We start from the raw sequence: 17,064 nt of genomic DNA, 5'->3' as shown, positions 1-17,064 counted from the left end.
ATTATTCTCTTCGCCTGCCCTGTCTTGCTCTCCATAGCTTGGGGGTCACAGCGCAGGGTCAGCCAACATGTGGTACTGCTGGAGCTGGGGGTTTCGGGCCTTGTCTCCAGGGTTTCACAGGCATGTGACTCTTCGGCAGAAGCAAGGACTTGAACTGGTGACCTTCTGGTCGCGGACACAGAGTAGTAGCCCGCTGCACTGCTCTCCGCCCACCGTACAAGCATCATGACAGTGCTGCCTAATCCACCCCCTGCAGCTCGCCGCCCCAATCAGGAGCAACAATAGATGCTGAATCATATACAAATTGAAATTAATTCATCAAATCAACTGACCAAACCGGCCCCAGATGAATCCCAACGGCCAAATTTGTCATTTGGAAATCTGCCATGGGCAAGCTACCAAGCTCGACTCAGGAACAAAAAGCCATTTCAGTCGGGATGAAGGACAATATCAGTACAGTGAGCGAGAGATTCCCGTTTGGCGTCTGGTAGCATTTCGACCGGCGTGCCTGGGCAGACATTTAACAGTCTGCAAACTCCGTCATCTCTGACAAAGCACACAACTCCCTCTATTTCCACTGCCGCCCCCCAGCCCGCCCACCAAACTCCACCTCCCCCCCTCTGCGAAGGGCATGCACAAACCGGCCAGAGAGTAAACGACAATTTCCTCCAGGCCTAATAAAGGACTTTGCCTGTCGGGCTGCCCCGTGGTAAACACAAGCATACCAGGGGTATGTTTAGAGAGTCGTCAGGAAGGCTATTCATTCACATTAGTCTGTGTGTTCTCAAGCACGACGCCTGGGGACGGATGTCCAAGTCATGGCTCATTAAAGCTCTCAGGCAGGAAGGAAAGGTCTGATGACAAACTAATGGAGCCTAAAGACACCATTTTTATGCATACACCAAAAAAAAAAATCCATCAATCAAAGGGGCCTCCTTATCCGACCAAGTCATAGACATCCTAGAATCCTTGAATGGAATTCGAACTCGGTACCATTAAAACAACAATATTAAAACACAGTTAGGGGATTTTCCACGTTATCCTAGCAGGTATATGCAAGGATAATAATAATTGTGCACAATGCGATCTTTCTTTATTGAAATTAGCCAAGGAGAGTCCAACAGCCAAGAATCCCCAGCGAGTCTTACGACATTATCACAGCGATCGAAGAACAGTTTGGATCGAAATATTCAACTTAATCTCCTTAGAATTAGCAGGAACCATTCAAAAGATGTAAAAATGAAACCAGCTAAACAAAATCACCGCATGGACCCGAGTATCAATAAACAAATACTCTGTGGCAGTGGAATCTGGTTTCCTTTGAACGGAAAGACATCTCCATGTCTGTAAGGGCTCATCGGAAAGCAGAATCGGCACCCCCCCCCCACCCAGCCCCAGCCCCCGCACAGCGCAGCACATTTGTGCAGATTAGCTCGGAAACAATGCTGTAATCAAATGTAAGGGGACACTTAACTTCTGAAAATGATGTGTATAATTGATAGCTGAAGGAAGCAACAGGCTACCCATTGACAGCAGGGAGGAGCACAAGGGCCCTTTGTTTGCGTTGGGCTCCGTGTGAGGGAGGAAGATGCTGAGAGATCTATTCACGCTCTTCCCACACTGGACTAACCCCCCCCCCTAAAAAAAAAAGCTCCAAGAATTAGTTAGACCTGCATGGGTAAGCACAATGGTCACCAGCCCGCGTTTAGTTTTTTAAAGTTTCTGCTGAAGATGCAACGTCTCCCGCAAAGTGCGGAGGGAGATGGGCCAGTGTTCCCCCACCTTGCAGCTGCCCCCGTGCACAGAAAGAGCCCCTAACTGGCTTCTTTCACCTCTGTTAGCCACGAACAAAAGTGTCATTCAGCCTGGGATGGATAAGAATGGAGCAGGGCAACAATGGACCTCTAACTCCCGCCTCCTCACCTTTGTTGAGTTCGTTTAGGTCCTGGAAACAGCTTAATTAAGACACCCGCAAAGCATCCCCCCCTCCAGCTCCAGTACAGCCACCTCTGCTCAGCTCTTTATTTAACATCTCCCCCCCCCCCCCCCCCCGCCAGGAGCAGATCGTGCAGAGGGCTTCCCCGGTGACTCTCCCCATCTCACACAAGGCTGTCTCTCCTTTCCTGCTCGGCTTGAGTGGCTCTGCCCATTATTTTTTTTTTAACTGCCAAAAAAAATGTACGTTTACGTGAAGCCTGTACACCTGCCAGTCTCGTTTCGCTTGCGCTCCCCTCCCATCCGAAGGGCAAAATTACTTGGCTTAGTACTGCTTCTGCACGCAACGACAGGCTTCCACAAGCGAGCCGAAACAAACGCTACCACACATGAATGTCGGTCTTCAGGATTGCACCCCCCTCCTCCCCACCCCCCTCCGGAATTAAAAAAAAAAACTGTATTTTTTTTAAAAATGCAACTTTGTCAAAGGAAAAATTCTTCGGAAAAATTCCGGTCCTGAAGAACCAAGCCAGCCTGACGTGTTTATTCACGGCTGCCGATTTTCATAACTCCAGGAAACATGCGCTTATATAATAGCTAATCTAAATTAATTTCCGCTATTTGGGTTCTTGGTAGCTATTACGATTGCAAGGCACTTTTTCAATTTACCGTGCGCACATGCTGATCTTGCAGTAAGATCACATTTTGACGTTGCATAATTATCCTGCTTAGCGAACAAATACGGCTGGCTAAGGTTTTAAAGAGTCGCCCCCTTTTATATCCCAGGTTATTTGCTGAAGCGATCCGGCATGCCGGATGCTTTCCAAAGGTTAAAAGGCAGCTACAGTAGCAGAATCCTTCCTGAAGCACGAGGCTCGCACACCACCTGGGTCTGCCAGAGGAACGCGCTGAGAAAACGAAGCCAGCAACACCAAGGTGGAGTCGTTCTCTCCCGTGTGGAGAGCTCTCGTCGGCACCTGGGCCAGGAAACGGGCACGCCACATTTGCGTCCACCATCGCCTGTCCCAATCTGTACTTAGCACACTATAATTTTAGCGGACAGAAAAAGGATTGGATCCGTCATGCCACGGTCCAGCAGGGCTGGACACTGACAGCGTAATCTTTCAGGGGGAGAATTTCCTAATTCTTTGGGAAATAACTGGATCCCTCAACCTGCTGTCAAAACGCTGCATCTATCAGTCATGGTTACTCATCCATCTGGAGCTGTATTCTTCAGACAGGCAATTGAAAAAATCAGATTCCTTCGCATTAGCTTTGTCTGTTTTTACATCATATGCAATAAATAAATAAAAGTCTGTAAATTAATGCCAAAGTATATGATCTATATTCGGTGTCGGCTTACATTAAAATTACAAATCTGAAAAAAGAAAAAATGCTTCATATAAAAGCATCGTATAAAATGCTTCGTATAAAATTAAGTATTTATACGAGTTTGTTGAAAAAATCTCGAACAACTAGAAATCAGATGAATAAGATCTGAAATTAATGTCACATGTGGGGAACCAAGTAAAAAACAAGTAATATATTTGGAAAAATGTATAAAATAATTAAAATTCATAACGAAAGGCAACAAGTTTGAGAAGACAAAACTACTCCTCAAGTCAATTTTAATGATAAATTACATTTTGTTTGCAAAAACTAGTGTGTAGCATTAACAGTTATAAGCTAAGCTTGGACCTTAAGAAAGAGGCCGGGTTCACTGGCTCGCTGTCGCTTCTGTGTACAAACGTCACTTCGCAGTGGATTTCAGCAGTTCAACCCTCATCCTTAAACAAGTTCCTTCAGTACGGAGTATAAAAATTTATGCCGATCGAATGCGATTGGTCCAGATTACGCAGGAGAACCTGCGGGTTTAAGGTTCTGGCATTCTGGTTTTGCCAGGGATCTTAGTGACTCCGCTGCTGTTATAATAACTTGGGGCCGTTAAAATATACAGCTCTACTCGTTTGGTGAAAGTGTAGGTTGGAGGAAGCCCACCAGGAAAGAGGGAGACCATCCACCCACGCGTCTCACCGGGGTAGTAGAAAAACGCAGTGAAATACGCCGTAGCCTAGCTTTGAGTTCGACACGGCACTAAATCATCAGGAGGCCCACTGAACCCGTGGCCCGTGTTTCTGGCGCCCCCCCCCCTCACCCCCGCCTCAGCGGCAGGCCGGCGCCGAGCCTAAGTGGACCCCCTGGAAGGTAATTAACACCTTTGCAGGCGCTAACGGGAACCCGGCCGTGTTCTCTTGCCAGCGTCGGACCGCCTGTAGCCCCGCTGTTCAAACTGGGCCAGAAACCTGGCCTGTTCGACACCTTCCTGCCCCCCTCCTACCCCACCCTGGGACACACCACAAGGGCCAAGAACAGCGACTCACTGCAGCAGGAGGCCTGCAATTTATTTATTGCAGATGCTTTTATCAAAAGTACAACTGAGAAAGCAGAGTCTGCCAGTCCGTGGAACTCTGGGGGTTAAGGGTCTTGCTCAAGGGCCCAATGGTGAAATCACACAGCTGACCCCAGGATTTAAACCAACGACCTTCTGATCACAGACACAGCATCCTAACATATGGAGCCCGACATCCAGAGACAGATCATCTCCTAGCAATATCGGCAGCAACATCGTCCTCCTGGATCTTATTTTAAAGGCTAAATGTATTTTAGTCCCAGGCACAATCAGTGGTGGAAATTTTCACAGTAACCTGCCATGAGGTCAGGGACTGTCTGGGACCAACCAGGCCGATTACATCGGCCCCAGACGTCATTTTCCTGTGCTGAGAAGGTGCCCAGGATGTGATGAGGTCAGGCTGGAAGTGCATCCTGGGTAATTTTTTTTTTTTTTAAATGCAGTAGAGGCCAAAGCCCACAGGTGCTGACTGAAGAGGAAAAGCCCAACTTAGGCATCATTGTACATGCAAAGTGATACCCATCATTTCCGTGATGGGACCCCGATTTGCCTATTCGCCTAAAAAACAAACATATAAAGCAACCCAGGGAACTAGTGCTCCTGGTTACCTGGATATTTCAGGTAACGTGCCAGTGGCAGATACACAAACTAGAAATAAATCAATATGCCAATAATAACCATACGCCAGTTAATATGAATTTTTTTGTAAATGTATTTGTTCAAAAAACTTCCTTCGTCACTCTCTTGGCTTCACATAGAACGTTAATCATTAATAATAATAGCATTATTAATAATTATATGTCGACATGTATCTCTGATATCGGCAGGGAGCAGAACCAAATGCTCAAATTATTTATATGTTAAACAACATAATTTCCTATATAGGGAATGATTATAAATTGAAAAAGAAATGAAAAATATCACTATTTGTAATTTCTGCAGTCCTATTTTCTGAGCCTTAATTATTATAGATGTTTATAATGAGATCCACAGCATACGATCATGAATGAGGAACATTTCCTTAAATCTGTAAGCGGTGGTTAAGTGAGTGCTAAGATTACCGGGAGAAACCTAATTGGATCTCCTTTGCCGGACCCGTGCGAAAGGTACCTAAATTACTCCAGGTTCTGTTTACTAACTTATCAAATTTTATGCCACGAATGTCACTGACAGCTACTCCCTTGGCTCAGTACCACTGTGTACCACACCAGTCACACAGAAACCTCCATTGCCAGGGACCGAGGGTGTGCTTCCAGTTGCCATGGCAACCCCGGCTGAGCAAGACCTTTCCGTGAGATGTCCGAGCGGCATGGCCGAGGGTGAACCGGAAGGGAGAGGGGCAGATTTACAGAGAGGAAATTGCCATGGCAAACAAACCGCAGCCAGTAATTTCAGGAGGAAGGGGGGGGTCCCAGCTACACATTCATTAATTGCGTGGGAGGCCAATCAGGCCCCCAGACAAATGTACAGTCATCGCGAGGCCTGTAATCTGGCCAGAAGGGCAGCACAGAAATTGTATCAGATCAGAAAACAGCGTAAAGCATTTCCAGATAAATGCATTATACTGCTCACGCGTACCACCATTCTGCAAACCACAACTGGACATTTTCTATCAATTCTTTACACTAAAATGCATCATTTAATATTACTGTATGACAGAAGGAAAGAAATCCAAGGCATCTACAAAGGCTACTTTGAGTTGGGAGAAAAAAGTTTACGAATTTAGCCTACAGTACAAAGACACTGTGACCCTACAGGATAATATGATTTGAGGCCCACAAGTCCCCGAGATCCCCGTTTCCACAAGAAAAATCTCACAGCTTTGTATGTTTACCTATTTATATATTGGATCATCTCAACTTCCTTTTCCGGAAATTTCTGGGGCACTTAGACTTGCCAGGTTTAATGGTTTTCCTGTGAGACTCACGTCGCCTCATGTTTCAGAGGGTCTCGTGGCCGTGAAATGACTTCCTCATTTTCGTTCCCCTTTATCAGTTGCCCTTGTACACTCACCCCAATCTGTCCATCTCTTAACATTAAGCACCCCCCCCCCCCCCTCCCAATCTGGAGACCTTCCTGAGACACATGTGACTGGCGTGCAGAGCAAGTGTCACTGGGATCTCACTTCCCGAACGGGCGATAATCCCTACGTGTAAAACCCCTATCAGACACAAGTGATGCGATTTGGGCCCCTCAGCTGTCCCGTGTCTCATTAGACATCCGCTATCCCTGACCTTAACGGCACCCTCTCCGTCCTTGGCGATGTGCTGCAGCAGCTGTACACAAATCACCCTAAAGTATTTTAAGGACTTGTACTGGATGCGTCGCATAGCTAGGAGTTAAAAAGGTGTCACAAACGGGCATGTGGCTTAACCATTTGCGGAATGAGAATTCGAGCAAATCCCCCACTCCCCAGTGAGGTTGTAGTTGGGGGGGGGGGGGTGAGATATGGTGTACCAGCGAGGGAGTGCAATAATCCCCGCAATTCAAAAGATTTACTAATAATCATAAGCTACTCGCATTGAGGGGTGACTCAGCACGTTGGGATGCTGTACCTGTGAGTTTAAAGTCGCTGATTCAACGCTGCCCTTGGGCCCCTAAGCAGGGCCCGTATCCCCCAGCTCTAGGGGTGCTGCACGCTGTCAGGGCCTAAGGTATAACCTCCATGGCCAGCCATCAGTAAATGATGTAAAGGCAGTACAGGGGAGATGTATAATCCTGTCTGAGGTCATAAGCGGAATGTGAGACTGTTGGGGTAGGAATGCAAGTCGGATTCTGATTGGCAACAGGAAAGGAAAGAGTCCCACGGTTGTCATTGGACTTAGATAACTACTGAAGCTATAAACCGCATTACACGATGAGGTCAGGTGAGATTATGCAAAGCAGCGGACAGAAAGGTGATGGAAGTCTCTGGAGAGGTGCTACCTCTACTGCCATTTCAGTCCCCTTCGTCCTAGAGACGCTTAGAATCTGTAGCTGTAGGGCAAGTCGCATTCATGGAGAGAGTTTGGGGACTTAAGATCGCATGTGCCTGGTAGTCAACAAGTGAGGAAAAATCCAGTAATTAAACAATAACTGTCAGGGAAAAAAAAACGGATTACCCATAACCAATCAATTCTCCACAGCACAATGGGAGCCAATCAACCATATCATGTTGCTAAGGAGTAGGTTTCCTACAAAGCAGTAGCTCAAATAACATCCTCTGCGTTTCCCTCCAAATGTGCCAGCTGAAATGAGCCACTATCCGGGGCCACGTGCGGGACGTTCTGAGCATCCCGGTCTTAGAATTACGCCCTAGCTTAAGCATCCGATGAAACAAGGAGAATTACATATCGCCACCAGCACCTCGAATCAACATTCTTAAAAAGTCCATATAGGATCCTACGAGTGGTATATATTCTAGATCTGGCTGTCAGATGCTTCGATTCTGCGCAGCAAGCCTTGAACCCCACAGAGCCACGGCGGAGCCCCTAGCGCGCGGTTTCGCTGCAAACCGCATGACCACAGCTGCTTTCCTGTTGGTTTCTCTAACGATCGCCTCGACACGGAGACGGGGTGAGCAGGGAGGTCCGTTGGCAGACACACAGCACCACAAGGCACCATACAGCGGCATTTAACCCCGCAGTACAACAGCTCGATGTGTCCGGTTTCAAAGGTGAGAGTGGCTTATCTGCGATTCTTCGATTTATTTCACATGTGGTTCTGGCAGCGTTCCAGCGTGCCACTCGTCTGAAATAACTCCTACACAAAACAAATCACAAGTATCAGGGGACATGTAAGCAGCAGTCAAATGATTATAACTTTAGCACGAGTGCTTTTCTGCTTTCCGCTGCTGCATTTTTGCAGCAAAATCAAACAAATCAGTTTTTAGGGAAGAACGTGAACCTAGTTGTTGTAGCGTATTTACTGAGTATTTCCATTACCATATAATCCATCAGTAGTCAAGAATTCAAGGATTTTTATAAGTAACTTTGTGTTTCTCTCTTTTGCCTAAAGCACATGCCAGGATTGCAAACCACAAAAGCCATCACAGTATATAATTAACCAACGCATTGCACAATGTCACAGCCAGTCTACTTGTGCAAACTTTTTAACCATGAATTTCCCACACCAGTTACTCCCGGTCAGAAGGTAATGATTAATGAAGAGAGGTCTGGCAGGGCCCGAATGGAGCGAGACACACACACACACACACACACACACACACACAAGCACACACACACAACGCACACAAGTAATACTGCAGACTGTACTAAGCGACAACCAGACAGCTGTCATCTTTTTAACTTAAGTTAAACACACGTACAAAATAGTCATTAGTATAATGTAATTTATTTTAAAAGGGACCTTTTAAAAGCACTGCCATTGTCTGAGTGTTTGACACAGCTGGGGGAGAACCAGAGAACAGTTGCTAATGAATTTCTTGCTAAAAGGCCTGAGCCTTTTGGCGTAATTGAACATTAGTTTTTACGGTATCACTGATCGCGCAGAGCAAATTAAAATTATTCTAAACTAGTTCATATATCACGTAAAATAAATCTCAAAATGGATACTTCACGATACCCAAAATGCAATCTTAAGTGATATTTTTAAACAAACCCTAGGCAAGCAACGCAATTCTATAACGTGAAACCAGTTCAACTCCTTATTTTTCAGAACATGGACAAAAGGCTGTGCACATCCTCAGAATCCCTCCCTTAACGTTTAAAACATTCGACGTTTTATTGATTCTTCTGCTTTTTTAAATTTTGCTTTGGTTTTTATAAAAGAAACTGCCACACTTGCTAATCCAGCGCTACCAGCCTTGAATTCAAATACCTGCTAACCGAACAATCGTCCGTAATTATATTTGTTGGTAAATTAATATATTATTTTTTGAAAGGCAGAAGTTGGAGGGGGGGGGTGTTGAAACGGATAACTGTACCTATCCCTACTTTAAACTTCCTCTTAAACTACTATGATGTCATGTCCAGGTTATGACTGACCACCAGGTACGTCCATTAAGTTCGTAAACAGCACCAACTGTTTAAAAATCCAACTGCGATTTAAAAAGAAGAAGAAAAAAACTCTAAAAACTAAACAAACAATGACACATGCTGAGGAAATCTGTTACAGACATACCTTATAGGCTACTAGGCCTATATTTGTTAAGGTGTGTATATTTAACATTCAAATAGGCTTTGCTTTTGACACGCTTTCCTTACTAAGCTAAGGAAACGAAATAACGTGAATGCAGTGACAGTAGTTAACCACTCCTCCTTATCACTTCTCAAGATTCAGCATTGGCCTGAAGTTTGGAGCTTTTGAAGAGGAGCCCAGATAATGTCACAGACATTTGGCCAGATAATTTCACACACTATGGAAAGAGGAAAAACCGTCCCCCTTAAGTACATCAACACACACTCGCCTGAGAGAAGCACACTCAGTTTAAAAAGTATCAGGGAAAAAAGTGTGTGTGTGTCTGTATATGTTTGTATGTGTGTGTGTGTGTGTGTGCGCGCGACGGAGAAAGAGAGAGAGAGAGAGAGTGAAAGGGAGGGGAGAACAGGAGTTTAATTACTCGTAAGGGAACAATGAATTAGAAACCATTTCAGTATTTAGACAGAAATGCATTTTTGCCATATCAGATCCGAATGCCTAAAAACTGAATAATTTACTCCTACAAACTCCAACTCGTAGTCACAGGCTGCTTAACCATGGTGCATTACTGCAAAGGGGACTTGAAACTGTGCTGACAACAAGGCAATAGGGGCAGCGTTAACCAGTGCAGAATGATACTTACAAATAGTAGGTGAAAGCGCTGAGTCGTGCCGGGACGACGGCCAGCCCCCTGCCGGAGCAGTCAGCGCGACCGTCCCCGTCACAGCGGCACCCGGAGGCGCACGCAGCCGGCCCGGGCTGCCCCCGTCCAGCGGTGCCGCCGCACATCAGCAAGCAGCTAGAAAGTAAAATCCCGAGGCTCAGCCGGCACATTGTCTCTCTGGAGGCGCACTACGAGATCAGACCGGGCCCCTGGCTGCCTATTAAAAACACCGATTGTCTTTATTGGTAAAAGATAAACCCCCTCGCAGGTTAAATCATTTATATCGTTCGGTGTTAGACGGGGAAATCCGTCGGTCCGATCACTGACTTAGTCGCGCATTCCCTAGGAAATACAATTTTTTTCTAGTTTCTTTATGTTTCCCACAAGGCAAAAAAGCATGCATAGTCTTTATCTCGGTCTTCTTCGGTGTTTTCAAAAAGAGACTTTTTAAAAATACGATATTCCCGCTCGGAATGAACGATGTCTCCCGTCTGCGTTTATTCCTCATAGAGCGTAAAGGTCCGTACGAGGTCCGCAAAAGCGCCCCAGTAAACAGATCAACACCTTCGGCTTTTTTACGCTTTCGCGGTCCCATTAACGCAAGGAAACGGGCTCGTCATGCATTTCCACCCCCTGTGCGAGCCGACAAGTGTGTAATGGTGAAAGAGCAAGGCGACGAAACGCGGCTCACTCTCCCTCTCTCTCTCTCCCACCCCCCATCGGATGCGTCCCTCCGCAAAAGGCAGTCAGCTGTCAGCCATTCCCTCCGCGTTTCCTCCTCTCGATCCCCCGGTACCAGCCTTGCAACCTCGGCTGTACTCGCTCCCACTGAAACGCCTGCGGCACAAGGAGCCAGGCGACCTGCTGAATATGCAAATAATAATACAAAAAAAACCTACCTACATATTAATGACCCGCTGACGTCAGGCGCCGAGCAAAAATGGCTCTGCAGCCACCGGGAGCTGGGTCACCCAGGCGAGTCATATGAAGGGTCACCACTGCCTTTGACATGGGCTTTGGCATCTTTACTGGAGGCAGCTGGTGCAAAACGCCAAAGATGCTGTGATTTTTCACATCCTTCACCTCTGCCGTGCCACAATAAGCAATGAAGGCATTTTAATATGCAAATTACCAAAGTTGCATTTTCTTATTTTAGCTCCCTCTGATAACCAATCAGGATAGACAACTGTTTCGAATTTAAAAGGAAAAGTGATTTTGCCTTTGAGATATCAGGTAGAGGGGCGGCATGGTGGTGCAGTGGTTAGCACTATTGCCTCACACTTCTGGGACCCAGGTTCGAGTCTCCGCCTGGGTCACATGTGTGCGGAGTTTGCATGTTCTCCCCATGTCGTCGTGGGGTTTCCTCCGGGTACTCCGGTTTCCCCCCACAGTCCAAAAACATGCTGAGGCTAATTAGACTTGCTCCTAGGTGTGCATGTGTGAGTGAATGGTGTGTGAGCATGCCCTGTGATGGGCTGGCCCCCCATCCTGGGTTGTTCCCTGCCTCGTGCCCATTGCTTCTGGGATAGGCTCCGGACCCCCCGTGACCCAGTAGGATAAGCAGTTTGGAAAATGGATGGATGGATAACAGGTAGAAACCTGTGAGACCCCTCTTAAACCATTACCCCTTTGAATCTCCTCGTGCCCTATTCCCTATTCTCCGGCTATTCAAATCATGGTCCTCAAGGGTCAATCACTGCTGATTTCCCAGCCTTCCTTTACCTGTCAGCCAGATGTGAAGCCTCTGGCCAATCAGAATCAGTAATTATTAAACTAGCTACCTGGAAGGACTGAGCACAAGGCCTGGATTTGGAATCGAGGGCCAGATTTGACCCTGGATCACCATCAATGTGCGGCTGCTTGCTGCTTATACTGAAGCAAAAAGGGAACGATCTACAGTAGAATATAGTTTTAATCTTACGGGTATTTGACCAATCAGGGGATGTTAAGTACTTTCAGATGGCATTACAGCTTTTACTAGTTTACCCAAAACTTGTAAACCACACGGTTTAGCAGTGCTGATCATAGGCAATAGAGCAGAGCCACAAATACACCCTGCAACTCAAATATTAATGTGGAAATTACTTCTCCTACCTGCCACTGCTGTTCGAGCCAATATTTTAGATAAAACTTGTCAAGCTGGTTGTTCGTCTTTATGTTATACAATTGAATGTTAGCTGCCCTTCTAAATTACTAACGGATGCCGTACCAAGCACAACCCTGGTCTAGATGAAGGATTTTGAAAATGGATGGATGGACATGGCACCCTTATGGGGTAGTGCGAGGACAGAAGACATCACAATTTACATTATAATAAAGCACCAGCCATAAATACAAATGAATATGAACCAACTGGAACAAAATTTAAGTAAAAGGGAAAACAAAAAAATACCTAAAGACACAAACAAACGTTTCCAAACTCAAGCTGGATATGCAAACCGGATACATTGTCACGGTTGACATCATCCACCAGAGCTGGACACTCCACAGCCCTAGGGTCCACCATCTTTGGCCTCAGAAAATGCTGCTATGCTGGGCCGCTCGGAAGGAGGACCGTGATCCACACCAGATGGAGGAAGCTCTTACCCAGGTGAAGCATGATCTCCTCGGAGGTGATGCAAGGGTTCTGGATATAGACAAGCCAATGTGCTTAATGATGGTGCATCTTCCCATCATGAACCCTACCTCTCCCTCATTCTCATTCGGCTGTGCATGACGGGAGTACGCCTTTGCCATCGGGACAGAAGCCCCCAACCCCGATAAGCTTGGCCAGTGCCTTGCTGAATGTGATGGGTTCAACCAGGCTGATGTGCCGCTGCAGTCACACCAGAGTGAGTCACTGCAAGAAGGCTTGAAGGGCCAGATTGTCTTGGGCAGCCTGGGGATAACTGGGTTAGGCCAGATCCCTTAGCTCCAGTGATCACCTGTGGTAGTGTTCCTCCCAAGTGATGTCAACACTGCAGTTGGGCAGGCGGACCAGTGCCAGAGGTGGTGGTGGTGAAGCACCTTCCTGCCTGGACAAAGCTTCATCTCATTATCTCTTGGACAGCTTATGGGCTGATGCTGGAGCATCACTGGTCACTCTGGCTCAGCGGTCAGGGTGTAGACAGACATGCTCTTTATATATCTGAATTGTAGAACCTTCATCACCCCACCATAGCTCCTCCAATAGCTGCCTAAAGCTGTGCTCTGTCATCCATCCATCCATCCACCCATCCATCCATCCACCCATCCATCCATCCATCTTTTATACCCACTTGTCTTATTCAGGATCACAAGAACATAAGAAATGTACAAATGGAGAAGGCCATTTGGTTCATCAAAGTTTTTTGGGGAAAATGCCATAGCTCAGAGTTGTTAAAATCTTATCATTTAATGGAACCCAAGGTTTTAGCTCGTACTACACTAGCAGGAAGACTATTCCATACTCTACACGCTGTGTAAAGAAGTGCTTCCTCAAATCCAGTTTAAAATGTTCTCCTACTAATTTCCACCTATGAGCATGAGTTCTAGTATTTACACTAATATTGAACAGCATCCAGACCTGATAGAATCTTATACACCTGGATCATGTCCCCCCTTAGTCTCCTTTGCTTGAGGCTGAACAGATTCAGCTCAGCTAACCTCTCCTCATAAGACATTCCTCTAAAACAGGGTTTTCACGCTGCAGTCCTGGAGGCCTGGAGGCTCTAAACATTTTTGGTTTTCCCTTCATTTGAGACACCTGATTCACCTCCTTGTGCTAATTACCACACAGCTCTTGAGTTGAATCATTTGTGGTGGAACAGGGAAAGAGCTAAGCTACACAGGACTCCGCCCCCCCCCAGGACTGCAGTTTGAGACCTCTGCTCTAAGACCAGGAATTATTCTTGTAGCCCTACATTGAACCCTTTCTGTGGCAGCGATGTCCTGGTAGCTACAAGCATAAGGCAGGGAATAACCCAGGATGAGACACAACTCATTGCAGGGCACAGTCACACACCAAAAACTCATACACACACACACACACACACACTTATGGGCAATTTGTTGACATGTGTTTGGATTGTGGGGGATAACCTGAGTACCCAGAGGAAACCCCACAATGACATGGGGAGAACATGTGAATGGCATACACACAGAACCATAGTTGAAACCTGAACCTTAGTTTCAGAGGTGTGAGGCAACAGTGCTAATCACTGCAACTCCTATGTGGTTCTGTCATCAAAGGCTTATTCTCTGTTCACCTTCAAAACCTTTTGTTTGTGAATATCGAGTACTTAAATATTTATTGGCTGTCACTTGTCATGTTAGCTGAATTCACTCGTTGTTCTTTTTCATTATAATGTTTAGTTAAAATGAATATTGTATTGTGGCTAAACACTGTTGCTTTAATATAATATTCAATAGAAAACCCTGCCAGTTACTTTTATACTAATGCACAACCCATCAATGGCAGGATGCTTACAAGGTTATTTAGTCACTACAGTGCTACGGGGTTCCAGGTCCGAAGCCAATCCTTGCTGTATTTAGTTGAAGTTCACAGATTTTCATCTAGTCTGCATGGGATTCCTGCCTTGTGATGCGCTTGTGAATATGTAGCAACATCTGGTGCTTGGAGCATACATACAAATGACTCTGGAAAACTACTATGTAACCGGTTAAATCAGTGTTACCCAGTCCAGCCCTAGCGGATCCACGGTCAGTCTGTGTGGACTGTCTGGCAGGGAGCAAACACATGTACCGACTGTGGACCAGCTAGGGCTGGACGGGGAAATATTGGGCTAAATGATTAGATGATAGTACATAGATTAAGGAATTGATTGTTCATTAATTGACTGGATTATTTAGATGAACATCGACTCAAAATGTGAACACTGTATATGTAGATATACTGAAACTGATGTCCAGCCTTAAGTTAGCATTTTTACATGTTTTATTTGTTTGTATATTGTACTGTGATGAAGGATATTACTCATCCTTATATAAGAAACATATGTTTTGTTCACAAAGCGCTTTGTCCTCATTTTCCTTGTACACAAAATATTATGACCGATCTCAGGAAACTGGCTTAGAAACTGTGCGGCTTTGGTGCCTTCCTCGTGTAATATACTCACCAAACACATTCAGTAAAATCTATAAAGCTATGTGTTACGATACCTAATAGCTTCTTAATCTATATCGCCAAGTCAATATGAAGTTCACAAAACTAATTTTTCTTTAAAGAAAAAAATAAAGCTTTATATTACATCCTTATTTCTGAAATAATTAAGATTTAAAAATATTTTTTGAACATTCTTTTGTTTTGTGTACCTGCGTGTTTTCCCTGCCATACTAAGCACAATAATATATTGCTGTACTATCACTATTGCTTTTCACTTTACTTATTTAAAACAGCCACTTTGGATGAAATTAATTAAAATGTTTGGTACAAAAGAGCAACATTTTTAGATATTTTATGTCTATCACGGAGAGGTATACAAAATGGTTTCATACTGCCAAGTGGTCAAAAAATTCAACTAACACAGGTTTGCAAATAAATTTTTTAACACTTGTAAAATGTTGTGAGATCGATACTTGTGAGATCGATACTTTCCTTTCAGACAATATAGACGTTTAAAACCAGGACCAAAACCAACGACCTGGCCTTTAAACACTGACAACAGATTGAAAACAAAATGTCATAAAGCGGACCGACGAATATTATTTTTATGTAAACATCATTCTCATAAATTTAGTCAGCGTCAGGTAAAATGAACTTGTGCTACTTGTTCGGATTGTTTAACAGGAAATTGCAGATAAACAAAACCAGTACTTAAGTCATTACTAATAAAATTTAAGTTTTAACACTGTATGCGCTGGGTTTTCGGCAAGGCTGTTTAAATACTATCTTCTGAACAAGTATTAGACGAAGTTAACTTAAATTACAAGTCCTTTTTTAACAGTCTTAGGCTGAAGAAACCACCCCAGTTCAGACAGAGAGAATATTCTAAAACGGAGAAACAGCGCCACCGACTGGCATCTTTTAGGAACAACGTTTGCAAGCCACTGCGGTAGGATCACTTACATTTATTTAACGGTAAGCTGAATTGAAACGCTCCAGTCCAGGTAAAGTTTAAGTACTCTGTGTATTTTTTCTGTCCTGTGAGAGAATAAAATACTTCTTTTGGTACCCATCTGAGTTGTGTGTTCTATGTCCTGCTAACCCATGACAAAAAAATCTAATAATTAAACTTTTTAGCCTCAGGAATAAAGTTTTTAGTTATGTGGTTGTTCAAAGACAGTTTGAAACATGAGAAAAAACATAACATCTGGAATTGAAGACTTTGAAGGATTTGAATCACATCCCTACCATATGTGTACCTTACAGACATAAGGTATTTGAACTGACATCTCTAAATCTCTCATACTACCCTGATGTATCATGGCAGTAGTATTAACACAATTTGCCACAATATATTTTTTCACTTACACTAGTCTGAAATTACGTTTTTGCCTTCAATATGTCACAAAAACATAGGCCTACATTTTCACAAACTGTAGTGTCCAATACTGCCAAAGATCGTAATTGTTCAGTTTGCATTCGTACATTTCTTTTGTCAGCCATTCCCCCCCAAAAGAGTGCAGACTCTCTCCCAGAGGACCACCTTCGGATATGCCTGCTGTGTCCAGACTCATTATCCTCCCAATGAAATTTTATTATATCTCACCAGATCCATTAAAAGAGTTTGCTTCTTGTTAAGTGAAATAATGGCAATATTTGGCCTATGTGTATTTCCATTATAAGAAGCTTACTCACACTTACTCACACTTACTCACACTTTCATTTTAATGATCCTTCTATGTCCCTGACAAACTCCAGTAATTGTAGGCCTAAATATTTTAAATGGACAAAACATGACCGAACTCTTTCAGTCGCACTGCAGTTGAAAGACTG

General features: G+C 44.6%; 1 protein-coding gene across 1 annotated transcript in view; it reads right to left on the bottom strand.

The window, feature by feature from the left end:
• Positions 1-10,981, bottom strand: part of LOC125705951 (leucine-rich repeat-containing G-protein coupled receptor 4-like) — a 45,649-nt gene extending 34,668 nt beyond the window's left edge. Inside the window, exon 1 of the mRNA XM_048972339.1 lies at positions 10,128-10,981. Coding sequence (XP_048828296.1) covers positions 10,128-10,318 — 191 coding nt within the window. The 5' untranslated portion in view covers positions 10,319-10,981. The remainder of the gene's footprint in view (positions 1-10,127) is intronic.
• Between the last annotated feature and the right edge of the window lie 6,083 nt (positions 10,982-17,064).

The sequence above is a fragment of the Brienomyrus brachyistius genome, chromosome 13, assembly GCF_023856365.1.
Source record: "Brienomyrus brachyistius isolate T26 chromosome 13, BBRACH_0.4, whole genome shotgun sequence".
NCBI lineage: Eukaryota > Metazoa > Chordata > Actinopteri > Osteoglossiformes > Mormyridae > Brienomyrus > Brienomyrus brachyistius.
This window is presented reverse-complemented; position numbering and strand designations above follow the sequence as displayed.